We start from the raw sequence: 26,628 nt of genomic DNA on the forward strand, positions 1-26,628 counted from the left end.
TGGTAGCCCTGCGCCTGCGCATGTTAGCCTTCAGGGAAAATGGCGGCACTCTTGCTGCAGGATTTGGATAGTTCTGAGCTGTCGAAGTTATCAAAAGAGACACTTAACAAACTCGAAAAGGTTCTGTCCGACCAACTTTCTGAAATTGACACTCTCAAGGCCCAGCAAGAACAATTTAGGGTTGACAGTGGTAAGATATGCGCCATTATTTCGCTAGCTAGTAGTGCTAAAAAAAAAAGCTAGTAAGTGGGCTTCGTTTACCATGCACACCATGGTAAATACAGATGTATTTACAATTAGACAATTTAGTGATTTGTTGTCACTTCAAAATAGTGCTTATGGTTGTCTAGAGTGCATTGTATTTAGCAACTGTTGTAGCAATTAATCTTCACTCGCCATATTGCATGCTGTTTTCAGTAGGATGCAATTAGCAATGATAAGGATGTAGCGAACCGAATACCGGTACTACTGTAAACAACATGACATTGTGCTTGTGATTCCTTCGTGTCTCCCAGAGCAACATTTCTTTGACAAGGTGAAACAGCTAGCTCAGTCTCGGGAAGACTTCCTGAGACAGACACAAGAGAACAGCAAACTTAAAGAGGAGTTGGAGGAAATCGGTAACTAACTTTGCGACCTAAACTTACCATATCTCTTGATTTTGATGCTAACTTACTATGTATGTGGTTTTCCCTTATTTTAGCGGATGAGTTCAAACGTGTTCGCGAGACGAACCAGCAATATGAAAGTGCTCAAGAGAAGTCTTTGTCAGAACAGGTAATGTAATTTAGTTTGTTTGTTTGTTTACATAGATCTGTTTTTTTCTTTCTCTCTTAAGATAACAGTAACTCTGCCAATATACCACAAAAAGTTTATTCAACCATATTTGTTGACTTACTTTTAGACTGTGCTTTCAAAAGCCAAGGAAGAACTGGAAACACAAAAGCTTGATCTTGTGCGGACACTTGAGAGGAGAAGCTTGGAACTGGAGCATTTAAATGGTACTGGCTATTAATCTTTTTTTTTGGTTTTTTAATTCCGCTTTTCCTCACAGTTGAGTTGGTACCTGTTCAACGTGCACTTCAAGTAAAATTACTCTTTTGTTTTTCTTGGGAATAAAATCCCCAACTAACACCAAAGTATTTATTTTTGTTGTCCCATTAGATGACTTAAGGCAACTGAACGATAAGTTGGTGGAGGTTAGTGCCACTAAAATGTCTCAGCAGCTGAGGTTAGATGAACTTGAAGCAGCGGAAGTCGACCTCAAAGTGAGTTGTAATGAATTTGATTAATAGTTATTGTATTAATATTCAATCACAAAATAGATTTTACATACTGCATGATATGCTATTATTGTGTGAAAGTATGTAATTTGGTGTTATGCAACAAACTAATATGACTCGTAATTGTTCACTGTTCCAGTACAAGGAGAAGCGTATGGAACAAGAAAAAGAGCTGCTGCATGGACAAAACTCCTGGCTGAGTGCGGAGTTGAAGGCCAAAAGTGAAGAACTTTTGAGCCTGTCACGACAGAAAGGTAATGAAATCCTGGAACTGAAATGCAGCCTGGAGAATAAAAAAGATGAGGTATGTTTCTTTCCTTTGTTGCTTTATTAATGGTGATATTATATCCGTGGATTGAATGAGTTTGTGGTGTGTATTTTGTAGTTAAACAGAGTCCAAGAACAAGTGGCCAGTTTGAAAACATTAAATGAAAACCACCAAAAACAGAATGAGGACCTCATCCATAAACTGAAAGAAGTATGTGCGGCCTATGGATACTTGACATTTTCACTGTCCTTGTGTTATTTGGAGATGGAAAGTTTAATTATTGTAATGGATTAACTTCAGATTAAGGAGCAACAGACCACTACAGAGGAGAAGTTCAGAAATGAGCTCAATGCCAACATTAAGCTCTCCAATTTATACAAGGTATGTTATGTGAAATGGTGTGTTACACAAACACATCAACATTTGGTTCAAATGGAAGCTTAAGTAGATTGTAATGTGTTATTGTTAATGAAGGGAGCAGCAGCTGATTCTGAGGCCAAAAGTGAAGAGCTGAGTCGAGCTGTCGAGGAGCTGCAGAAACTGCTGCAAGAGGCAGGGGAAGGTATGATGAAACACATTTGTCCAAGAAGGAAGACTATTTCTATACTTAATAGGACATGTAAAAATATCATAAAATTGTTTTTTGACTGCAACCACATAATAGAAATAGGATTTTGTGATGTCATATGTTCAAAAATCCAACTATGAAGAACTAATAATGATATACGTATTCATTTTGTATCTCTGTTTTTGTTCGTTAATATTTGCCTTGTTAATACTCCAATGTGGTACTCTGTTTTCTCCTTTTGCTCAAGTCAACAAAGCTCTTGAGGACAATTTGCAAGTAGCTAGTGCTGCTTCGGACAAAACTGTTGGTGAGCTAAAGCAGAGGATCGAAGGACTGGAAAAGGAACTGGACAATGCCAATGAGCTACTGTCCAACTTTAAACTAAGAGGTAATTTTGGTTCTATTGTTTTAAGGCCCTTAGATGCATTTTGTCATTGTAAATTGTTGTTGGTGTTTATTTATCGACAGTTAACCAGCCTACATTTCACGTACCATTGGTGACCCAACAAAAACAAATCTTTCTTGAAGTTTCTTTTTCTTTTCTGATTTTTTTTCTGCATGCATTTCTGTCTTTTGCCTGTTTTGTGTGTCCAGGTACAGTTGGCACAACATCTGTGCTCAATGAGACTCAAATGATGACAGTTTCTCCTACAGCAACTGCAGTGGCAAAGATTAAGCCAGAAATGAAACTGACCGAGGTGCGTGAAATGAAATTTCAACTGTCAGATTTGTATTGTAGCTCTCATGGAGCTCACATGATTTTGGTGCTGGTATTTGGCTGTAGAATTCAATTTCAGGCATCTAAGAAACGACATAATCCTAAATCTTATTTTATTTCTGGAGTTCATTCAGTATTTCAGTTTGATGTTGGCATGGATATGTTTTGCTCACCCAGTTGGCTGGGGATTGGCTTCGCTGGGGTTACATGCACTAGGCCCTTGTGCTCAGGACCACCGTGCGGTGTGCATCTTAAGGGCCTCCTTCGTGCAGTATGGCATTGTTCCGGGTGTTGCGCTGGGCCAGCTGCTCATGCTTTTTGACAGGGTTGGCGTGTGCTTTAGTTCGTTGCCATTGGGCACCTTAGTCCACCATCTTCTCCGTTGGTTTTTGTCACTTCTTATTCAATGCCCAACCCTACTCATGACAGATGCTTAAATCTGTCTTGTTTTGGTGGGATATGTTGATTCCCTGGAGCCCAATGCTCTTTGGGGGTGATAGGGGCAGTGGCAGCAGTGGGACTTGTAAGGTGGGCTTTTTGCATGGGGGACAATCCTGCGGTACCCTGCCCCTCCTTTTGGGACTGGTCAGGGCGTTTCGTTTGGGCCGTCCCTTGGTCCTGGGTGGTCAATGGTGTCCCTCCGGCTAGGTCGCCTACTCGACAGGCTTGCTGAGTGCATGTCTTCACCAAATGTAACCGCTCCAGCCCCCACACTCCCCCACTCCACCATCTACAAATAACTGATGTATAGTTTACTTGTCTCTAAATATCTAGAATGTCTGCCAATAGTTCTCACCCCTAGTCCCCTTGACCCTTTTGTACCTTGAACCATTTTCTGCTCGACTGCATTCTCAATAAACATCTGATAAATTAACATAAGATTCAAATTAACCAGAGGGAGTACCTCAAATTCCCCTGTTGTACAGTGAGACTTTTCCAGCACAAAGGCATTCAGAGCCAACATTCAACAAGGTCATGAAGGTGAACAGGACAAGTTTAAAAAAAAAAAAGTTAACATTTGATACACTTGAAATGTTTCTGCTCACTGTGGAATATTTTGATTTGTCTTTCTGACTGTGTTTTGTTTCTGGTATTTTTTTTACATTTTTTGTAGTTGTATACTGCCTATTTAGAAGGCCAGGAGCAGCTGCAGTTTGAGCGATTGGAGAACAAGCGTGTCAACAAATATCTCGATGACATAGTACAAGAAGTGGAGGCAAAGGGTCCCATTCTTAAACGGCAGAGGGATGAGCATGAGCGCATGCAGAAATCCGTGGCGAGTCTTTCAACCAAGCTGGAGCACGCTGTAAAGGTAAGTAACCACATGTATGTTCCAGGTTTTCCACAATGAAATATGTCATGAAATAATTCTCTTAATCTAAGAAAGAGGACATTATCTGATTTACCGCGAGCCAAAATATTAACATAATTTTTACACTGTCACTCGATTGTAAGTTACCCTTATATAGGCTTGCCAATTTTATATCAGCTCTGACAGGCAAGTAAGGTCTACTTAGACATTTTCCTTGTTTTCTCTTGTTTAAAATTAAATGTACCATAGCTGTGATGTGTAAGAAAATTTGAACTTTGAACTGTATTAGTCCTCATGTTTATTCATTCCTTTCTGTCATTGGAAATTCATTTTGCCTGTATATTGTATGTGGGGAATTGTTTGGACGATTTCATCATACATTTTTTAGTTACGGTGAACAACATTTTACCCTTGTCTTTTAATGTCAACAGCTTCTGATGTCTGCATGATTGTGTGTTTCAGGAGGTGCATCGTCTGCAGAATGAGGCTGATGAAGCCAATAAGCGTTCCTCTATTTTAGAAAGAGACAATAAAAGATTTGAACTGCAGCTTGCAGACATGGCTCAGCAGGTAGGTTCTTCTGACAAAAAAATGTTGGTGTGGGTATGTATTATAATCAGGAAAAACTGAATTGAGATTTTTTTCGATTTTCAATATATTACCCTTGTGTTAGGTGCGTGTGCTCCTTATTGAGCTTGAAGAATCCCGGGGAAATCATGTGTTTCTTGATGAGGACTCGAGTTTGGGGGATGTTACCAGTACCTCAGAAGTGATCACCCAACACTTGGTGACCTTCCGGAGTGTGGAAGAGCTACAGAAGCAAAATCAGCGTCTTCTGGTGGCCCTCAGGGATCTCAGTGATGCCCAAGAGAAAGAAGAGTTAGAATCCTCTGGGTACAAGTATGTTATTGTCATTTATCCTCTGTCATATAAAGCGGAAGCTCCATTGTATGATAAGTCATCACGAGTGATTTTGTAGAAATGCTGTTGATGTTTCTCTGGCTGGATTTAGACTCCAACAGACTGTCATTCAGGTATGCACAACTGTATACCGAAAATAATTTCCTTGCATTTGGCTCAGCTACGGCGTTTAGAATATACATTTGAAATTATCTTTAGAAAATGCACGTGTGTATCCAATTTACTTAGCCCGCAATTATTTTAAAATACATATATCATCAGTTCTCATCTTTTGAGAACTGGAGTCATCTACAGCATAATGTAGAAAATGCAACAGTGTTGCAGTTTAATAAGAGACAAAAGCTGTAACATTTTTTAGCAGTCTGATGACTATTTTGGAACTCTGGCAGTTCTGCAGCAAATGATGGGGAACCTATTTTCAGAGGCGAAGAGGATGTGAGGGGTAATGGCTTGCTATTTGCAACGCTTCTGTGCCAATTCCTAAATGGAAGAAGTCCCAATAATCTTGTTCACTGTCCTCATCTCACATTTGTTACAATTTACACTGCAGGTCATTCCAATTTCAACTTAATTCAATTTTTTTTATTATTTTTAATACGATTTTTGACTTCTTAGATTTTCTTTTGAAGTGAGCAACACATAAAATTAACTCATATTTATATGTACTGAATCGCTGAAACAACCCACATCCGCAACTGTTAAAAATGTAATCCGTACAAGACATTACTTGACGTCAATATCGCAGATGTAAACAATAAATATGGTAGTATGAAGACTTTAAACCGATTTTATTGGCATCATCATTTTATGCTGACGGGCTTTTGTGTCATTATTCACCGATCGGATCAATTATGTCCTCAATCGGCTTCGCATGACACATTTTGGTCTGCATCATTGCAAGTATGAATTCAAAACCTAGTTTATCTTTAACTTTGTCACTTGTCTTGTGGTGTGGTTCTATTACTATGTGAGAGCCAGTGAAGTTTTTTTCCACTCCTGTCGGTGCAAAAAAAAAAAACACAGTCGGTGTGGGACTATTTTGCTGTGTCTCGGACAAACACCATGGAAGTTATTTGCAGTTTGTGCACAACTGAAATACGTCTTGGGGAATGTCATCTAAATGCTTTAACAACAAATTTGATTGGGCACCTGAAGAATGTACATGCGAATGCCGCATTCAAGCAATAAGGCGTTGGGGCGAAGAAAAGCTAAACGGATGTAATCTCTGAAATTCGGTCCATATCGCTAGATCAATGAGAAAGTTAGGGTAAGCATGTAATTAACAGTACTGTATTCGTTAAAGTAATTTACTGACAGTAAGTAAGCAGCCATTATTTCTGCGATGTTGGAATGTTGATTTGACCAAAACTTGTCAGTGGCCAAATCCTTGAATTCCCCCTAAAAGTCACTGATGTATTAACTTTTGTTTGTTTGCCTTCAGCATATAGTACACAAGTACTTACAATAAATGAACAAGTCATATAAATAGACACATTCCTCCATGTAGTTATCGGTTGTTGTTTTTAAACATGGTGATTGGTGATCAGCCCCAAAAATCCTGATTGCTTAAATCCTAATAGTATATTATAACAGTATTACTACTATATTAGTCAGTACATCTGGATGTTCCTGCCATTGGTTTATACTTTGTTAACCTTATTCCACCGGCCACCGGCGGTATTTATCAATATTGACATTGTATTTAATGGACTATGCTTTGGTATGTTTGACTTGTCTGCTTATGCTTCCGTTTCATTGACTGATTTTTATCAGATTTTCTTTTTCCACATTTGAGGCCTCATTCTTACATTGAGATATCTTTCATCCATTTTCCCCCCTCCCCAATGCTGCCACGATATGTGTAGACATATCTGAATTGTACCACCTGAGAGCAAAACTAAATGGAATCATCTTACTTAAACAATGTAGTGTACATGGATCTTATATCTGTAATGAAGAATTAACCTAATCAGGGTGAACTATCACAGCCGCGTGGAAGTCGAGCAGACTTTGGAGACCACTCTGGCTGAGGTGGAGTCTCTGAGGGAGCAACGCAACAAGCACATAAAGATGTCAGAGTCTATCATGAGGCAAAGGGACATGTACCGTTTGCTGTTGGCCCAGGCAACAGGAGTGAGCTTCTCCCAGCAAGGTACCACGCACATTGGAAATCATGAGGATTCTGTTAATTGTTAATGGCGAAAATGAGATTTTTACATTGAATATAAGATTCTTCAACAAAAACAATGTCAAATCTGATCAATGTTAGGCTCCCTATTTAGCTCAATTTTCTGTTTAAGGTACATCAGCTGAGGAGCTCCCAGTCACGTCCACGCCTGGTCGATCACCTGCAGCCACTCCCACCGCCGGAACACCCACCACACTTGTCTCCATGGCAACTGACACTGCTGAAGCATTGGAGGCCAAGGCAGCCTTGCGACAGGTGTATTAACTTTATCATTTTAGTCACTTGCTTACTAGGTTGCGCGCACTGCTGGAAATGAAGCGCTTGTTTAAAATACTCCCAGGTTGTGTATTTGAATCTAAAGCCTTTTTATATGTAATAGGATGTGTATTCTTACATATGCAGTTGCAGGAAGTGTTTTCCTCCTATAAGAAAGAACGAGTGGAGAGTGACAAAGCACTGGCTGAGCAGAATGACAAACTCCTGGAGCAGCTTTCAGACCTTCGCTCAGAGAACGCCAAGACAGCAACACAGTTGGAATTTGCCTCCAAGAGGTTTGTTCTATCTTGAAGAGTGGGACTATTTACTGTATTTTTCAATAAGCATATACTCTCTACAATGTTATGTGAATCTGGTCACATGCTTCTTCATTTTAATATCAAAAGAATTCCGTCTTAGGAAATAATTTTAGTAATGAGTAATTTGTTGCATCTGTCCAAGTCAGTCAAATTCCTCATTCTATCAAATTGCCGCCAGTTGCGTTGCAACGGTTAACACAGACAGCTGATGACACGCATGCACACGCATAAATACAAGCACTTGAACAGAATGAGGGTAAGGGTGATGGAGGGTCTTTTTCACAGCTATTTATGACAATATTCAACTAATAAGCAAATTCCCTAAATTATTATCATTGTTAGTATCAATGACTGGAGTATTTAGATGTTTTGCATCTTGGGTAAAAGATGTTTGGACTTTTTTCAAAAGCTGATCCTTCATTGTGTATAAGCATAGTCTAAGGAGGTTCTAAAAATGTTTTTGCTGAATATGAATATATTGATGAATCACAGATTTGTGCTTCAAACTTGTGTTTAAGCGCCTATTTGTACGTACAAACAATTAGCAAATGGAGGCCGATATCCTTAGATAATGTGGCTACATAGAGTGATGGCTGCTCTGTGCAATGTAAAAACTAAACAAAAATCTTAAACTAATGACAGATATCAGTGTGTCAACCATTCAGCATTTATCAGCACAGTCCTACCCCCTCACAAGTTCCTAGTAGTCTTTAGAAGACCCCGTGGAACAGGAGAAACTAAATAATCCTCGAGGATTCTTTACTCCCCTGGCATTTTTTAGGGAAATTCCTGGAAAGGTTCTTGCAGTGGAAAAATGGCTATAGTGTATTTCTGGCATCAACCAAATAGTCATAATTTTCCTTGTTACATTAAAGCTTGAGTTTGGCATTTCATTCATAATTTTAAAGAGTAAAGATCTTTCTTTCATCACTGTCAGGTATGAGATGTTGCAGGACAATGTTGAAGGCTTCAGGAAGGAAATTGCTTCCCTCCGGGAGAGAGAGCAGAAGATGGCCTCTGCCACACAGAAGCATGAGCAGACCATCAACACATTAAATGAGGATCTACGAGCTGCACTGGAAAAACTTTCAATGGCAGAGGTATTTTTAATCACGAGATAAATTGCTGCTGTGGCCATCTGTGAAATAAATTAATTGGTCTTACTTTAAGGGTCTTGCTGAGGGTCTGCGTAAAGAGAGAGACATGTTGAAACTGGTTGAGTCCAGGTTGACTCAAGAGAAGGATATGATCTCAAGCCAGCAACAGAGTCAGAACCTTTTGATGACCAATCTTCAGGCTATTCAGGTAATTTAAACTATCTGGAATTTCTTCCTCACTGTCATGGCCACAGAACTATCGGTCCCAATCATAAGTTATTGTTTTATAGGCAACACTTGAGCGTTCAGATGCTGACACACGTCAGCGTTTTAACACCCAGTTAGAGAAGCAAGAGCGAGAGATCTCTCAACTGCAGAAGAGGCTGGAGCATGAGGTGGAACAGCGGCATTTGCTGAGCAGAAACCAAGAAGTAGGAAATTAGAATGAGCTCCTTGTTTTGAGCCACAACACTTTTTTGCATTGATTGGGCCTGGCTGCTCATATAATGAGTTTAAAACATATTTGAATAGATATGTTTTTCCTTCAGACTGCACAGTTATAAATAATTGAACTGAGGGCAGAAAAAGCACATCCATGTAATTCACTCCTTCCTCTGCTCAGATCCAAGTATTTGAATCAAAGCGACAACTTGAGATGCAAGTGGCTTTACATGAGAAGACGAAAGACCTGTTGAATGCTGCTGAGATGGAACTGGACTCCCTCAGGTTGCTGCAAGGTAGCAGTGAACAACGTCAAATCCTGTGCTCCCCCTCGACGCCTAAAACTAGAGGTTGGAACAACAAACAAGTGCATACACTGTTTTACACTGAATTAGTTGCATTAAGAAATAGTTCTTGTTTACCAAAGTGACCATTATCATTCCAGTTGCTATTACAACTATATCTATGCAGATTGTTACTTCGCAATGTCCAACATTCCCGTTTATGAAACAAATATTTAGTTTACTAGATTTAAGTCTATCTGGTGGCTTGTTACTGTTGCCCATGTGAAAAAAGAGCAGTTTAAACAACATTATTAACTTGTCGTTTCTCAAAGGCTTGCAAGTTTCACACCAAGAACGTGAGGATCTTCAGGGTCGCTTGCTGCAGGCTGAAACACAGACAGAGCAGCTGGCAGAGAGCCTCAAAGAAGCCACTAACAGCATGGAGCAGTACCGAGCCATGGCTCAGCGTCTGGAGGAGTCCCTGGAAAAAGAGAAACAGGTGAAGGACACTTCTATATACTGTATATAGGGGCAGATGTCTTGTATTTGAACAATTGTTGCAACCTTTCTGATGATGTGCTATTTTTCTTTTTAAAACATTTAGGTTTTTTGTTGTAATTCTTATGTGCAGATAACGGAGCAGGCCCGTGCTTCTATTGAAAGTCACGTGAAGGAGGCTGAGCAGCAGCAACGCAGGCTTGAGGAGAAACTTCTTGATGCTGAGAAAGAGAAACGTAATATGGAAGAAGAAAATATGAAGGCTATCAACTCCCTGAATGAGCAGGTAATCAAAGATCTTTCACAACTGTTGCTATATTTTTGTGGGTCTCTTTTAAAAAAGATAAAAATTTAAAAAAAAATCTTTTCATCATCACCTTATTAGATGGATGATCTCCAAAGGAATCTGAAAAGTGCCCAGGAAGAACACCAGATGGCACTGCAGCGTCTATCAGCTGCTGAAGCCCAGCAGTTGCAGGCTTTACAAGACAGCCAAGAACAGGTAGACTGCCAACATGGTTAGAGGTCATGAATATGATCCTGTCAATGATAGCTGTTTACCTATAGCCTTGTATTTCTCTTTATTTCCTTCAACCTAGCGTAGTGTAGGAATGAACGATATGGACAGAATTTCATATGTCAATATTCATGCAAGATATCCCAATCAATATTGTGGGGCTGTGGGCTCAGTGAAAACAAAGCTATATAATAAAAAAGGATGTGAAATGTGCAATTTTATTTTGGAGCTGACTGTCAGTCATTAACAGAGTAAGAATAGATATCCAACAATAAACTGCAGCTCTGCTTTGGGAATAAGTATAATGCGCCAGATGGTGCTTGAAGCAGAAGCACATTATATCAGTCTACAAAGGACATCATAAGTACAGTACATTCAAATTGTATTAACCAGGTGTGTGTGGGTGTGTATGTGTACATTTTATCATTTTTTTTGAAAAACACAGTCAAACTTGTCAAAGTCAAAACTTGTCAAACGCGGGTCCAGACAGGACCTCTCACAAAATAGGATGTCCCCCATGTGCAGTACTAAAAACCTTGTTGTGCGCTTCACATTGTAAAATATATTGTTGTCGCAATTTTTGTGAAGCAAACACGGCCAACACGGCACCTTGCTCTCGTTTAGAAACTTTTTAATCCAAAAAGTCACCAAAAATAATGGAGGATAACGTTTTAATCTTTGTTCTGTTGAACTCCATCAATGCCTTCCGTTCTCGACATGAATTCCCCACTGTGTAGGAAGTATGCGCCTGTGTGCTTGTCTGCCCATTGCTCCCACCCTCAAATATGTCATTGGCTGGCTTAATCTGTTGAACCTGGCAAGAATGAAATGTGGTTTATGATTCACTGGCCTTACCATTGCATTCATAAGAAAGATAGAAAATAACCTCTCCGCGCTGTTGTGAGTGGGGAAAATTTTAGTTGAATTTGAGATCTTATCTTAAATGCTCATATCTTAATATTTATAATAATGGTACATCATTCAGCTTTAGTATATTAGGTTTGTTTGCTTTTTCAAACTGGATTTACAATTCTGTGGAAAAGTATTGGCCCCCTTCTCAAATTCTTATTTTTGAATAGTTTCTGCACTTTGCTTAAACTCATAAAGCAAATATAAATATCGGACAAATATAACCCAAGTGAACTTAAAATGTAGTTTTAAGTTGGAATTTAATTTATTAAGGGAAAAAAAAACATTTAAAATTACCTGGTTCAGTGTGGGAAAAGTAATGGCCCGTGAAACATAATAACTGGTTGAGCCATCCTCAATTGCAACGACTGAAATCAACCGCTTTCTATAATTGGCAATGAGTCTTTCACATCTCTGTGGATTCAAGTCTGGACTTTGGCTAGGCCATTGGAAAAAAATAATTTTTGTATTTATTTACTAACTATTCGTGGTTCCTTTCATCCATCACAGTAAGCTGTCCAAGTCCTGAAAGAGCTAAGCGGCCCAGGACCACTACCATTATCATATGATGTTCTTTTTCTGAAATACAATGCTACATTTACCTTAAATGTAACGACGCACAACTTTCATCTCATTAGTCCATATAACATCCTCCTGAAAGTATATAGAATCTTTTTGTGTTTGTTTGTTATTTTTGGTCAGGAGTAGTTTTCTTTTGGAACTTTGCTATGAATGCCATTTTTCCCCAGTCTCTTCCTTATTGTTGTCACGAACACTGACCTTAACTGAGACAGGGACGCCTGCAAGTCTTTAGAAGTGGTTCTGAGTTCCTTTGTAGTCTACTGTTTGAGTCATTGCTGTTTTCTAATGGTAACCTATATAGGCCAACCACTCCTGGGAAGGTTCACCACTGTTCCATGTTTTCTCCATACGCAATTGCTTTCCCTGTGATTGACAGATTTTTTTGTTAACCTTTCCACAATCAGAGTCCAGGTTTGGAGGTAATCAGGTTTGTCTGATCAATAAAAATGAATCAAGAATTAGCCACAATAAATTATTTAACAAAGGAGGATGGGGTTAATTATTTTTTCCATTCCTGTCCAGGTAACTGAATAGTTTCCCTTAACTGAAATCACCATTTAAAAACAGTTTTTTATGTTCACTTATGTTTGTCCATTTACATTTTTTTGGATCTTAAACATTAAATTTAAATACAGAAATATAAGAATTTGAGAAGGGTGCCAATGCTTTTCCATGGCACCGTAAACTGATGGTGTTTTGTATCAAATTTCTAAGGCTAAACTGGCAGCTGAAGCACAAGACAAATATGAGCAGGAGATGATGCTGCATGCAGCAGATGTGAAGGCAATGCAGGATGCTAAGGCTCAGGCCCAGCAAGCAGCTGAGCTCAGACAGCAACTAGAGGAGAGAGCCCAAAGGGCCAGTGCTGAGTTGATGGAGGCCAGAATATCCTGGGGGGAGCAGGAAAAGATCCTCAAGGTGGGTTTTAAATCGAATAATTTCAGAAAACGCCTCACTGGATTATGTGTCCTATCTAATATGTAAACTCTCCAGACCTACTGTATTTCATTTCATTCTAATCTTACAGGAGGAGATGTCCAAAATAGAAAGCCGCTATGAAGAGATGCAAAAACAGAACGTTCTCTTGCATGAACAGATTCAGGCAATGAGTAGCAAAATGGCTGATAATTTGCAGCGTGCTGCAAGTGAGAGTCCACTAAACTTCTCTTTTATGCAAGAAGGCAAATCTCAAGAACAAGTCCTCGAGATTCTAAGGTAGCAGACATTTACAACAGTAAAATTTGATTTTCACTATGAAATAACATTCAATTTGTGTCACAAACCTTACATACTCTCCTTGTTAATTGTCATTAGGTTAAAAGTTAAAAGTGACAGTCGAGTAACTGAAATAATGCTGGTTTAACTGTTGAAGTATCCTTAAACAAAAATTACTCACACTGACAAATTAAACATAATCAATTACTAAATAAACCTATTGAAAATTTATTCCAAAACCACATTCACCATAATCCTTGTTTGACTTGGATAACATGACAAGCTTATTTGAATATTATAAAATCTGAAACTGCAAAGTTTCTATATAATGACCAACCTTTTGCCATTATGTGTCAACAGGTTTGTGCGTCGTGAAAAGGAGATTGCAGAGTCTCGTTTTGAGTTTGCTCAAGGGGAGAGTTTGCGTTATCGTCTCAGGGTTGAACACCTGGAACAAGAGCTAAAGCAAGTTCAGGGCAGCTTAAGTGCTGCACAGGAGAAAATGCACGTACGTTTGTATGCTAAAGGAACCAACACTGAATGGTAATGCTTATTGGCAATAACGTAAGATACAGAAAAGGTGGAAGGATACTGTCTTTTTCGGTCCTTTGACGTCTTGTTTCCCAAAATATACTGCACTTCAAGAGTTTCGACACATTTTATTCTTATCATTGAATGTGTATGTCCAAACCTGTGGCTGATATTGTTGAAGAAATTTGACGTGCACATTGACTGGCTAAACTTAATCAATGAAAAACAGATGTGCCAGTATACTTAACGTATTGACTGCCATTGATGGCTTTAGAAGTGAATTATCCATCTTAACTGAGAAGGCTGTCAGTGATTAAACAATAGTTTCTGACCAAAATCTCAAATGTTCTTGCGTGTCAGGTGACCGCAAAGACCTTAGCCCAGCATGATGACCTGATGAAGAAGACAGAAACAATGAGCATCTTGATGGAAACAAACAAGATGCTGCGAGAGGAGAAGGAAACATTGGAGAAAGAACTGCAACAAACCCAAGCTAAGGTAAGGTTTGTGTGCATGAGATATGATTGAAAATATTAATGTACATTTCTGTCAAAATTGACCAGATACACAGACATCACAAGCTCTCTTAGCAAGTAACGCCTACAATCTCAAAATTCATTCAGGTTAATCACCTGGTTTATTTTTTTAGGTGCAAAAGTTGGAGTCAGATGTTTTGCCACTGAAACAGGCAAACACTGAGCTGACTGAGAAGAGTGGCATGCTACAAATGGAGAAGAAAATACTCGACGATGAGATCAAGCGCTGGAAGGCTCGAACACAAGTTAGTGATAGTTTGTCCAACTGTGCTCCCCTCAATGGTGCCAAGCACAAAATGAGGCCAGGGGGCTCCTGTCTAACAGTATGTGCTGTAATATACACGAAGACAGTGCTAAAACAATTTGGCATTGTTCCAAAAGCTTCCGCAGTGAAGCCTTTTCTTTTGGTAGCCCAGTACTATTTTTGGCCTCTATGAGGCGGCTTCTGAGCAACGGGTCCTGCAGCACATACGTTCTGCCCCATGTGCATGGAGAACTCCATTCTATTGTTGTTGGATCCCAAGTCATATCGCATATATGTGTATGTAAACTGCACTGTATGTGAGGACAAGGCAAAGTACAAATTGTGATTTCTTTATGAACCACTAGTCGGAATATAGCTTACTTGAAGAATGAAAATGCATCAGGTTCCAGTAATAAGTAACAGTGGGTACAGAAAGTATTGAGACCCCCTTAAATGCTTCACTGTGTTATATTGCAGCCATTTACTAGAATCACTTACGTTCATTTTTTTCTGCCATGAATGTACACAGAGCATGACATATTGACAGGGAAAAAAATAAATTGACATTTTTGCAGATTTATGAAAAAGAAAAAAAGAACTATGTCAGAACTATTAAGATACCTCAGACTGGGCAAAAGGTTCCCCTTTCAACAAAACAATGACCCTAAGCACATAGATAAAATAACGGAGTCGCAGAGGATCCCCAATCAAGGTGTGGAAAAACTTGTCGCATCATTTCCGAAAACCCTTATGGTTGTATTTTGTTCAAAAGGGTTGTTCTACTAAATACTGAACAAGGAGTCTGAATGCTAGTGGCTGTGCAATATTTCAGTTTTTGAATAGAATCTGAAAAAATTTCAACAATTCTTTTTTTTTTTTTCCTGTCACTATGTGAGTACATTAATGAGGGGAAAACAGATTTAAATTATTTTAGCCAATGGCTGCAATTTTTTTTTAAATCAAAACAGTTGGAATACTTTTTGTACCAACCGTACCCCTCCTTTACTAATTTTTTTTAATTAAAAAAAAAACATTTTAGCATTTGGTGAGTCAACAGAAAGATTCCGATCCAGAAGAGTACAAGCGTCTTCATTCAGAGAAGGAATTACATCTGAAACGTATCCAGCAGCTCATTGATGAGAACAACAAGATCAAAGCAGAGGTTACCAAGTAAGAAATTATAACTATAATTTTTTGGTGTGAGTAGTACATAAACTTCCAGCAGTCGTAACTCCATTCGAATGATTAGGTAACTATGTTCTTGCATAATAAGTTATTCTGTTCTGTTAACATCTGTCTTTAGAACCAGCAATCTCTCAGCATCCCAGCAAAGCCAAATACAAACCTTGCTGGATAATTTAAGTAAGACAAACGAGGAGCGAAATTCGCTCAAAGAAGAAATCGTTGCAAAGAGTCTGGAAATCCAGGAGAAGGTAAAGACAATTACCCAGGTCAAAAAGCTTGGACGTCGCTACAAGACTCAGTACGATGATCTCAAAGTAGAATACGACAAGGTAAATACACCAAACACTTTCGACTGTCTTACAGTTCCTACCCCAGTTAAACCTTGTCGTGTACTTCTTCAAGGTAATAGCTGAGGCCGCAGGGCCATCCAAAGAAGAAGAAGCTCGTCAAGCCTCAGTTCAGGAACTGCAGGGACTTAGAGACTCTCTCAGTCAGGCTGAAATAAGGGTTAAAGACCTGGAGGGACAACTGGAGAGCATCAACAAGGTGAGCCAACATCAAATATTTTATTTCCTCTGTTGTGGTAATTAGTGAAGTCTACAGCTGTACATTTCTAGTTAGTCAAAAAAATTACACACTATTGTACTGGAAACATGTTTGCCCCTCTTTATGCCGTCATTTTCCCCTTTTAAAAGGTGGTGACAGAGCGTGAAATTGAAGTTCACAATGCTCAGGAACAGTCATCCAGGCTGCAGACTGAGCTAGGCAGGGTGAGACAGGAGCTGCAGGAGAAGGAAGATGCACTGAAACGGCAGATGGCAGACAAGGTGGAGAAGACCAGGAAGGCAATTGTTTTTGCTAAGCAAAGGATCAGCCAGCTCACAAGTGAGAGAGCGTTCCCTTCATTACACTAACCTATAACCCTAACCCAATCATCATTGTGATATTTAATTTGTGATGGGTTTTTTTTGTACAAAGCTTAATGTTCTAATTAATGTCTTAATTTTCTTCTTTTGTATGTATGGAATGTTTATGTACTGTACAATGCAATGACAAAGTATTCTTACCCCTTGAACTTTTTATGCCATCTTACAACCACATTTTTGAGGGGAAACTGTGATCATTCCACACAAAGAAGCGCATAAGTTATTTTAAAACTAGTGAAAGCACTGAAACATCAACTACATACTACAGTAAAATACAAACTAAAAATCAGACATTAACAATAAAATTACAGCAACGGCATAATCGTAATATGTTCTTCCTTTGCCTTTTTGAGTCGCACAGTGTTTTTCTTGTTTTTTTATTTTTATTTTTAAGTTTCAAAAGAATATGTCATGTCTAGGCGCCAAAGACGAGCTGCAGAAGGAAAATGAGGAGTTTAAGCAGCGATGTGAGGAGCTAAAGCAACAAAGTGAGGAGTTTGAAGTCCGTGTAACCGCGATAAAGTCTCAGTACGAGGGCCGGTTTAATCGACAGGAAAGAGAACTAAGAGAACTGCGAGGTCAGCAAGAAAGACAAGAGCAAAGAGATGAGCCTGTTGAGGCGGGTCCAAGCAAAGTGAGTCTTTGATTTTTGATGGGAATTTCTGTTCTGTTGAAAATAGAAATAAAAATTAATATGGCTTGGTGTCTGTTGTGGTTCTAGCCTCAAGAGCAGCAAAGAAGTACGGAACAGAGACAGATCAGTCTTAAGTCCACCCCAGCTACAGACAGGGGCAGGTATGATGCACAAAAACTAAGGAGTTTGTCAGGGGTGGAGTGGAGAGCTAAAGCATTCAGTGAAACACTTATCCAGTCTAAATGGGTGATACAGATGTGACCTGACAGTCTTTCCACCTTTTGCGTTCAGTGCCAGCACATCTGAGCCGCCAACTGCCAACATAAAGCCAACACCTGTAGTAGCCACAGCGAGCAAGCAAGCCGTCAACCCCGGGAACAAGCCCACTCCAAGGGCAAGCATCAGGCCCATGATCACCCCAGCCACTGTGCCCACTCCTACACCCACTGCTACCGTAATGCCCACAACACAGGTTGAGACACAGGAAGGTAAGTCTTAAGATTGGGATGTAGACGCTTGAACATTCTCTAATAATGTTTGTAGTGACACGAATCACATTTCATCTGTAATATTTTTAAAGGAATGTCATGTCTCATAGTGATGTGATACTATATCATACTCAAACAATGTCTTCTACATAATGACCTAACTTCCTCTTCAGTGATGCAGACGACAGAGGGTCCACCAGTGGAGCATGTGACTGTATATGGGAGTGCTAGTGGTTCTGTACGCTCAGCAAGCCCCAACATCCAGACCACCTTAGCCAGCCCCATGTTGACCGTGCAGCAAACCCAAACACAAGCCACAGCTTTTGTCCAGCCTACGCAACAGCAGAGCGTCACCCATGCGGAGCCAGTCAATCAGGAGCTGCCACCTGTGGTAATTGAGGCAACACAAAGCTCGCAGGTGGAATGGCCTTCAACATCCTCCACCTCTGCTGTATTTGGGACCGGTGAGAATAAATTAAATCATCTATATAAGTATTGAGAATCTTGTACTGTATTTTAAATAGATTCACCAATTGTTCAATCTCACTATCTGAGATTTGGCCAAATAAAGTCCACGCTTTATCTAGTTTCAGCCACACCAGGATCATCTTCCTCAATGTCCAAAAGACCCCGTGAAGAAGATGAAAGTAGCAGCACTGTTGTCACAGACACCGAGGCTCCTCAAGAGGACACCTCCAGGGCTCCCATTCCAAAAAAACTGCGCATTATTCAAAGAGTTGGTCCTGAGGTGAAGAGGTTACACAGGTTACACGTCTTTATTTATTTTGAATTTGTTCAAGACACTGGTGTAATGTGCTGCTCTCAGGAAGAAATGATGGCTGATGACAACGCAGAAGCTGAGGGTGTGGTACCAACAGACAGTCAAGAGGGTATCGAAGCCAGTCAGGTATGCCAGCATTTCACATGAAAATGTAAAGAGAAATGAGAACCATTAGGTGTATGTGAGAAAACATCCAACAGTGATATTTTGATTTCCCTGAAAAAGCAGTTTTCCAACCTTTATTCAGCAAAGGGACAAATTTTGCATTTAAAAAAAATCCCATATCACACCACCAACAAAAATGTTAGTGTATCCAGTACTGTATACTGAAATGATATTTCAGTTCACTTAGTGTGAAGTGCCGCATGTCATCCCTATATGACGTTCAAAATGTCTAGAACCCTCGCACTGTTAAATGGCTTTTCCACACACAAACATGATGAAAGTTGCATATATAACAAGGGTTCTTTGAATCCCCAATGAGGGGCAGGCAGTGGTGCTCAAAGCACTGAATATTCCCTTTGCGCATGCACAGTTCGAGTATGCATACCAAAAAAGTCTCATGGTGTCCGACGTCACATGGCCTCAGCTCGTGAGAACATGAGGATTCTGAATGACAGAACACACTGGTAGGCATTCAGAATTCATAGAACCGTAGTTACATATTGTAACTCTCGTTTTGTCATCCTTGCTGACCGCTAGACTGCGGTCCCGGTCAACATTGCATGTTGAAACTCTACCTCAGAGGCGGGGCTGTAGCCCAGTCCTCACTGTCCGAAAGGTGGCTGACGCACTAATAAGCTCGTCACGATGTAGGAGACATGCAACCACCATCCATGCACGGATCTCCAGGAAAAACTCTTGCTAAGGGGGTCAGGAGCGAGTCATCCTGTGCAGAGGGCACTGGCTCCAAGGAGGGCACCAAAGGCAACAATACAGTTTGCGTTTTCCTTTGTGAATGACCAAACAGGACCCTGACAAGCTGAGGCAAAAGGGGTGCACAAACTGCCCTTACACAGCAGAGTTGGCAGCGCTAGCAGACCTGCACCAGCAGCTTACATCCATCACAAGACCAAGTGTAGCTCGACAAAGTTGCAGGAAGAGGGCAGAGCTCCTACTCAACAAACACAAGACACGCAGGACTAGCAGCCGTAAGGTGGTAGAGGAGCTGTGAACACTGCCATCACTAACAATGGCCATAAATGGAATGCAAAAATCATTGCTCAAATTGGATCATTTCCCACAGCACACCTGCTGATATCTCATGACAGTGGTTAGGTATTACTGTATTACATTACTGAGCACTGTTTATGTGAAATGAAATGATGTTGAGATTCTTAGTTTTAACAGTGCCCGGACGCCACCTCATTACGTTATGTTAAAATGAATTACTAAGAAAATACTTTGAACAAATTGTTTTAATGTTGGAATCAGCATTGGTTGCTTCACCTTCTAGACGGAAGAGCTTGCGGCGCTGGATGATGATGATGAGAGTGCAGCATCTCAATCTACCACCATGCACCAAGAAGTTACTCTCACACAGAGTGAAACTCCTGAGCAGCAGCTAGAAGTAATAGTCATTGTAACCGATACGGAGAGTGAGGAAAACCAAGAAGAAGGGGATGAAGAGGAGGATGAACAGGTAAAGGTAGAGAAAAAAGCACCTCAAAAGCTTCATTCGGCTGCTTAAATACATTGGGAACACTGCATATGCGATTCCAAATTACATCATTGGAATATTGAAGAACATTTTCATTTTGCCTACAAAAAAAATTTAATCACATCTGCTATTTTTAGATGAAAATGGCCTGCTCAATCCACCAGCAATTTCGGACATAGAGTACTGTAATATTTGTTGCATCAATATTGATCTTTCTCGTTAAATCATTAACTTATTATATGTTAGGAGTTTCGTCCAAATGGTCGACTGTATATTAGAATTTTTCCAGTGAGGGTTCTACTCCACTCTGCCCTTTGCAGCAGATTCTGTTCATAACCTCGATGGAAAGAATTTCTAAGCGTAGCTAAGGTGATGATGGGGTTCGGTTTGTTGACTTTAGTATTGCTGGATTTGCGGATGGTTTTTTTTTTTTTTTTTTTTTTGCTTTACCGGGACTTTCAACTCTCACCGGAGAGCACAACAGACTGTTTTGTGCTTTTGATGGGAATCGCAACCTCCAAATCTGAGGCTATGACCCGCAGTCGTAAAAGTAAAGAGCAAAATGTCCTTTCCCTGTCCTGCTCCATTTGGAGGAGTTCACTTTTCTTGGGGTCTTGCTCACTATGGAGCAGGAGAGCGACTGGTGAATTGGTGACGCATCCGACTTTGCTCACTTATGTTCTAAGCACAATTAAAGAATTAGAAAAACATCCCTGAACTAGTTGTACAAGCACTGCCTCCCCCCCGTGAACTACTATTCTCATCGAGGATGAATAAATACCGTTCCACTATGGTGTTGAGTGTGTCTTTATGTCAGTTGTGTGATTGACTGGTGATCAGTCCAGGGTATACCTCATCTCTCACCCCATGTCAACTGATACACGCTTAAGACTCTCTGTGACCCTGTTGTTGTTGTTGTTTTATATTCTGTAGGACTATGATGAGGGCGATGAGGAGGAGGTGGAGGAAGAAGAGGAGGAAGATGACGGAGAGGAGAGTAACGAGGGCAGCGGAGAAGGCAATGAGGCCTACGATGGAGATGACACAGAGGTTCGATTAGCACACGTGTGAAGTACCGGTAGTGACAGCCTGACCCGTACACTCACCCACACACTTGTCATTTCCAGTAGACGTGTTAACCCTTCCCACACTCAGGTCCTGTGTGCCTCACAACTGGACTCAGTTTTTCCACTCTAATCCCAGCAGAACGTTATCCATGTGTCATAAATTGCACAGGGCCAAATTTGCTGTCATCTATAATCTTTGTGAGTGAAAGTAGCATGATGAACTGCAAATCGCTACTTGTTGTTTTTGTGTAACTCTGCTGTTATGTAATAAAAGTATGACTGTTAACAAGCTTTGGTGGAAAGAAAATGCTTGCCAGTTGGCTCTGAGTGACTGAAGTTGGCACCCAAAAAATAAGGAATACCACAGAAGTTAGTTTAGACCTCCAAAGAAAAAACAACAAAGTAGATCATTTCAGTTAAGATTTTTTTATTCCCAAGAGGTCTTTATGGTACATTTGAGAGTTCCATTGGGGTAGTTTTGTTTTTTAACATTCTTGCCCTTCTCAGAAGGGGTCTGTAATCCTATCAATTCACAGCTCGCATCATTAAATTGGAAAATAAGCGATTTTCTGTCCCTTTGAACTCGGCTTCATTTACTTTTAAGTTCATCAGAAGGTGTTTATGCATGTGAAGTACTCTTGCAATACTTTTTGTTCCTTCCTTGTCTCAGGGAGCTGACGTAACCGATCCAGGGACAGAGACGGAGGAGAGTTTGGGGGCGTCCGACTCCACCCAGAGACCAGCAGATTCCCAGACGGCCAGCTGTAAGATCCAGGAAATCTTATTAATGCACACGTGTTGCTCCACCTTAGACTCGCCCAATGTGCTCACAACCTGTCCCGTCATCTAATTAGTTATCGAATGCTAAACCATGACTTAGAGAGCTGTAATGTTGTTGTCTGTCTGAAGGAGAGGGTAGCACCAACTGTCCTCTTGTGACTACAATGTTCCTACTTTAAGGGAAAAAAAAAACTCAAATGTCAGCAGTCTCTTTACTTGAATGGTAAAACCACTCTAAGAAGATGCTGCAATGAAAGATAATTTCATTTCACTGACATATCGTGTTTCCAAATATTTTAGTTGAGACCACGACAATGGAGGCCTTCTCTACTGAACAACCCATAACAAGCTCTGGCATTCGTATGCCCCAATCACCAAGGAGACCAACACATCCACTACCCCCCACTCAGGTATGTTGCACATAGCACAGATCATCTGACCAGGTCTACTTACAGATTACACCAGTGCGCGTTTTTTAATACCCTCTTCGTTTATTAACACGGAACCCAGTTTATATGTGCCAAAATACAAGATAATAAAATGCAATTTAAGTCAGATTTCATGTATAAAAAAAAAATTCTCCCACTGGATTGCATTGTTTTAAAATGAACAAAGGAAGCTCATTTTGTCATACAGCTTCAGCGGAAAATTGTACTTTTTTCCTCGTTTTTTAGATGTCGCAACGGATTCCTGCTCGTCGCCAGTCAGTCGGCAGAGTCCCTCAGCTCTCTGGGGTCCCCAGCAGTGCTGTAAGTCCCTCTGCAATATTTTTTGTGTGCCACACCCAAACACACACACAGCGTGTAACATGACATGATTTAACCAATCGCTCATCTTTACAGCAGCACCACATTGACGACGAGGACCGGATGGTACCTAGCGCTCCCACGCTGGTGGTTCCACACTGCTCTGATGGTTTTGACCAGGCTGTCCAGTGAGTCTCACACATGCACACCTTTTCATTCTACCAAGATCATAATCAGGTGAATTATGTATTAATACATCAGAGAATATACCAGCAATTGCCAAATGCCCTACTATGAACCCGTGCTATTTGCTGGGGTAGGGAATGCCACCCACCATAAATCTAATAGTCACCCTACCAAAACAGGTTTGTTTTTGGCTACAAGACTGTGCCATAACACTTTTTTTATCATGACGAAATGAAGCTCTTTCCCTCAGATTACACCCAAAAAAATACTTTTGACTTGACTTTGCCTTGAGAGCAAAAACAAATAGGTGACTATTCAAGCAAATAATGGATTTATTTATTTTTTAACTAACGACTCCTGTTATTTTGTACTTTAAGATAGTCTGAATGACCCGTGGCATGACGCTGCCTCTCACAGAACAGTCTTGCCAGGACAGATGTCTGTCTGTCAGGAGACTCATGTTGTTGGTGGAGATGTTTGCTTTCAGCCCTCATAATGTGTGACCAACACAGCTCACCACGCATTATTTGGGCAGAAAGTACACACATGCTGATTTGCTTGGGTTTTTTTTTTTTTTTTTAATTGTCAATTGTAGAGTAGAATATTGTTGGAACCTGCTTTAACTGCAATTTATTTTACTTTTTTTTTTTTTTGTCTTTAAGTTCTAAATGAAATCACTTGTGCATAATAAGCTTCCATGGATTTAAACTTACCACTTGGTGTCTCCATGTTTCTGCTGATTAGTGTCCCCTCCTAACTCAGTATTTCTTTCAGCAGTTCGCCCCAAATGGCTTCAAGTCGGACCTTCCGTTTTGGCCAATCTGATGATGTGCCACAGACCAGCTCAGATCTCGGCCAGCTTGCAGCTCAAGGAGGTATGTATGTAGTATGGATGTGTGTTCTGTGAACCCACTATAAATAGTGAAGCATTTATTGTGATTGTGACTCTCTTCAGGTCTTGGGATGTTTGACAGCCCCTTGTTCCTAGCATCTCATGAAGAGGAGTCTGGTGGACGCAGTGTTCCTACCACACCACTACAGTTAGCAGCCCCAGGTATCACTCAGTTCTCATTGAGATACTTAACATGCCAACACACGACCACAGTGTCAAAGAAACGACGTGTACACTCCTTTTTCCCCCATTATTAGTCTTCTCTGAGGTAGTTCCATCAGACACTGTTGAGCAGGCCTCTCAGTCGGTTCCTATGGTGAGCACGTCCACTCCTGGGCTCCTCACGGCAGGCACAGCCAGTACAAGCGAGGAGAGAGATGACGTCTTTCTGGAGTCAGACCCTGATAAGTAAGACGCCATCAATGTTATCAGCAGACCAAATACTTCAAATAGTGGTAGAAATTCTTAAACATACGATTGTTCTGTTTTCAAGTTCACTTGAATGTTGCATCAAGCTCTCTAAATTGCTTAAAAAGTACTTAAAAGGATAAACAAATCCACTTATTCCTCGCTTGAGCTTATTGACATGATGGGTTTATATCAATTAGACAAACGGCATTTTATTTTATAACGCTTGATTTGACAAGCCACAAATTTGTGTGTGTGTGTGTGTGTGGTGTGTGTGTGTGTGTGTGGTGTGTGTGTGTGTGTGTGTGTGTGTGTATATATATACACACACACACACACGATAACCGATTTGTATAAATACATACACTGGCCTCAGCCCAATAATGTTGCGGCATCTTTGGATTTTTATTACGGCACTTTGTGTTTTTGGGTAGGGCTCTATCTTTATTTTTCATCATTTGCCAACTCTTTGCAAAAACGCTCCAAATCGGTCAGATTTTGAGGGAATCTCCTGTGTACATCATTCTTCAGATCACCCCTCAGGTCTGGGCTTTGGCTGGGCCTTTCCAAAGCTGCTTCTGGTGAACCCATTTTTCTTGGGTCATTGTGATTCTAAAAGATGAAGTTGGTCAATTTTGGAACAGAAGCCTTCAATGTTTTGTGCTGCCAATGGCTGCGTTTGGACTTTTTTTAGGCGCCAGTTCCAGTTGGAAAAAAAAAAGTATGATGCTGACACCATCATGCTTCACTTTCGTCATGGTGTTCTTTCGGTGATGAGCGCTGAGGTGTTGGCGCCAAACATAACTTGGAATTGTGGCTAATAACTTCAACCTCGATTTCGTCAGACCATAACACAATCTCCCATGTGGATTTGGGAGCTTTCAAATGTTTTTTGCAAAATTTAGCCGGGCTTGGATGTTTTTCTGTATACGAAAAGACTTGTCTTGCCAAACTACCCCAGACATGTGAAGAAGACCAGAGAATGTTACCCCCATACTAAAATGCCACTAGTTGCCAGGAATTTTTTATTTTTCTCCTTCAATGTTGTTGTTAGCGCCCAGTATTTCCTTTTAGTAAATTATTTTAGCATTTGTTAAAGGACAAAAACAGTAATTCCATCACTAGCTTCCCATGACTCTGAAAAGAATAAGTGGTCTAGTCTTTGTTCTCAAGTCCTAAGTCAAGTCCCAAGTCCTTACTTTTAGTTTCAAGTCATTTTACCAAGCGGATAAAAATATATTTCCAAATCAAGTCTTTTAAGATATGGTCAAGTCCAATCTAAAGTCATCAAATTGAGTCCAAGTCATATGCTACAAAACTTTTATTTTTAATTTTATTATTTTGTGGGGTCTTTGAAGGAAATCAGTTATAGTTTGGATCCTGAGTTTGAAAATATTTGGGGGAACCAGTGATCATAGTAAAATAAAATCTTAATTGTAATGAATCGTTAATTACACTGAAATAAAATGAAAAAGGTTGTGTGTATTCTCATAAAAAGTGTACTTGACGTGTTAGTTCCAGGCCAAGTGCTGAGAGTTCGGTGGATGCTGTGATATCTCAAGATGATTTGGTGGAGCCCAGTCAGCCCTCCGACACGGCCAGCTTGCCGTCCACCAGCCAGGAGCCTTCCTCCAGCTCTGCGGGTACACTTTGTAACCCAACATCATCTGACGTTCTCATACATTTTAATAGTAGTAGTCCCTTTTGAAAGGTTCGTTGCTCTCTCCGCAGATACCAGCAGTGCTCCAAGCAGGGCTGCACCCAGCAGGCAGCTGCAGCGTTGGCCAGGAAGCCACGGTGGGCGCGTGAAGAGAGGAGGTAGGATTTGCTCTCTCATCGTCCGGTATCGCCATACACGCATCAGGAGGACACAACAGGATGTTGTTACTAGATATTGCCTTCTCGTGCGTTTAATCAAAGTTGTCTTAAGACTCGGAGCCTGTAACAGTAGCCTCCGTGAGACTGGCGATACTATATTTTGAAAGTAGTTTTATTTATATCTAATATAGTTGGGGAGCATTTCAATGTTAAAATAGTTGAAATGTTCATTTATTTCAGTTGTTCAATTCATAAAGTAAAACTAAGATTTATCGCATGCACAGGAAAACACTTTTCTGACGGCCAATCTTGTCTACATAAAGTTTTTGTTCAGTTATTGTCAAAATTGATTTAGTATATGCACTGTTAC

General features: G+C 40.3%; 1 protein-coding gene across 6 annotated transcripts in view; it reads left to right on the top strand.

Annotated features, from left to right (window-relative positions):
- Nucleotides 1–26,628, top strand: part of tprb (translocated promoter region b, nuclear basket protein) — a 27,052-nt gene continuing 424 nt past the window's right edge. Inside the window, exons 1-50 of one of the 6 annotated variants that reach the window (XM_061825083.1) lie at nucleotides 1–190; nucleotides 516–620; nucleotides 704–777; nucleotides 905–1,001; nucleotides 1,165–1,268; nucleotides 1,423–1,587; nucleotides 1,669–1,761; nucleotides 1,852–1,932; nucleotides 2,026–2,113; nucleotides 2,367–2,507; nucleotides 2,714–2,817; nucleotides 3,952–4,149; nucleotides 4,612–4,719; nucleotides 4,823–5,049; nucleotides 7,059–7,222; nucleotides 7,371–7,513; nucleotides 7,661–7,809; nucleotides 8,771–8,933; nucleotides 9,004–9,138; nucleotides 9,221–9,361; nucleotides 9,553–9,721; nucleotides 9,988–10,154; nucleotides 10,287–10,439; nucleotides 10,539–10,655; nucleotides 12,876–13,079; nucleotides 13,189–13,376; nucleotides 13,737–13,884; nucleotides 14,268–14,405; nucleotides 14,557–14,688; nucleotides 15,727–15,857; nucleotides 15,991–16,201; nucleotides 16,275–16,418; nucleotides 16,568–16,757; nucleotides 17,218–17,432; nucleotides 17,520–17,593; nucleotides 17,724–17,920; nucleotides 18,094–18,384; nucleotides 18,508–18,668; nucleotides 18,747–18,827; nucleotides 20,158–20,343; nucleotides 21,295–21,411; nucleotides 22,099–22,192; nucleotides 22,509–22,618; nucleotides 22,883–22,957; nucleotides 23,051–23,142; nucleotides 23,915–24,015; nucleotides 24,096–24,194; nucleotides 24,290–24,440; nucleotides 25,956–26,083; nucleotides 26,172–26,258. In XM_061825083.1, coding sequence (XP_061681067.1) covers nucleotides 40–190; nucleotides 516–620; nucleotides 704–777; nucleotides 905–1,001; nucleotides 1,165–1,268; nucleotides 1,423–1,587; nucleotides 1,669–1,761; nucleotides 1,852–1,932; nucleotides 2,026–2,113; nucleotides 2,367–2,507; nucleotides 2,714–2,817; nucleotides 3,952–4,149; nucleotides 4,612–4,719; nucleotides 4,823–5,049; nucleotides 7,059–7,222; nucleotides 7,371–7,513; nucleotides 7,661–7,809; nucleotides 8,771–8,933; nucleotides 9,004–9,138; nucleotides 9,221–9,361; nucleotides 9,553–9,721; nucleotides 9,988–10,154; nucleotides 10,287–10,439; nucleotides 10,539–10,655; nucleotides 12,876–13,079; nucleotides 13,189–13,376; nucleotides 13,737–13,884; nucleotides 14,268–14,405; nucleotides 14,557–14,688; nucleotides 15,727–15,857; nucleotides 15,991–16,201; nucleotides 16,275–16,418; nucleotides 16,568–16,757; nucleotides 17,218–17,432; nucleotides 17,520–17,593; nucleotides 17,724–17,920; nucleotides 18,094–18,384; nucleotides 18,508–18,668; nucleotides 18,747–18,827; nucleotides 20,158–20,343; nucleotides 21,295–21,411; nucleotides 22,099–22,192; nucleotides 22,509–22,618; nucleotides 22,883–22,957; nucleotides 23,051–23,142; nucleotides 23,915–24,015; nucleotides 24,096–24,194; nucleotides 24,290–24,440; nucleotides 25,956–26,083; nucleotides 26,172–26,258 — 6,982 coding nt within the window. In that variant the 5' untranslated portion in view covers nucleotides 1–39. The remainder of the gene's footprint in view (nucleotides 191–515; nucleotides 621–703; nucleotides 778–904; nucleotides 1,002–1,164; nucleotides 1,269–1,422; nucleotides 1,588–1,668; nucleotides 1,762–1,851; nucleotides 1,933–2,025; nucleotides 2,114–2,366; nucleotides 2,508–2,713; nucleotides 2,818–3,951; nucleotides 4,150–4,611; nucleotides 4,720–4,822; nucleotides 5,050–7,058; nucleotides 7,223–7,370; nucleotides 7,514–7,660; nucleotides 7,810–8,770; nucleotides 8,934–9,003; nucleotides 9,139–9,220; nucleotides 9,362–9,552; nucleotides 9,722–9,987; nucleotides 10,155–10,286; nucleotides 10,440–10,538; nucleotides 10,656–12,875; nucleotides 13,080–13,188; nucleotides 13,377–13,736; nucleotides 13,885–14,267; nucleotides 14,406–14,556; nucleotides 14,689–15,726; nucleotides 15,858–15,990; nucleotides 16,202–16,274; nucleotides 16,419–16,567; nucleotides 16,758–17,217; nucleotides 17,433–17,519; nucleotides 17,594–17,723; nucleotides 17,921–18,093; nucleotides 18,385–18,507; nucleotides 18,669–18,746; nucleotides 18,828–20,157; nucleotides 20,344–21,294; nucleotides 21,412–22,098; nucleotides 22,193–22,508; nucleotides 22,619–22,882; nucleotides 22,958–23,050; nucleotides 23,143–23,914; nucleotides 24,016–24,095; nucleotides 24,195–24,289; nucleotides 24,441–25,955; nucleotides 26,084–26,171; nucleotides 26,259–26,628) is intronic. The other 5 variants (XM_061825084.1, XM_061825085.1, XM_061825087.1 and 2 more) reach the window with 5 other exon arrangements.

The sequence above is a fragment of the Syngnathoides biaculeatus genome, chromosome 7, assembly GCF_019802595.1.
Source record: "Syngnathoides biaculeatus isolate LvHL_M chromosome 7, ASM1980259v1, whole genome shotgun sequence".
Classification (NCBI taxonomy): domain Eukaryota; kingdom Metazoa; phylum Chordata; class Actinopteri; order Syngnathiformes; family Syngnathidae; genus Syngnathoides; species Syngnathoides biaculeatus.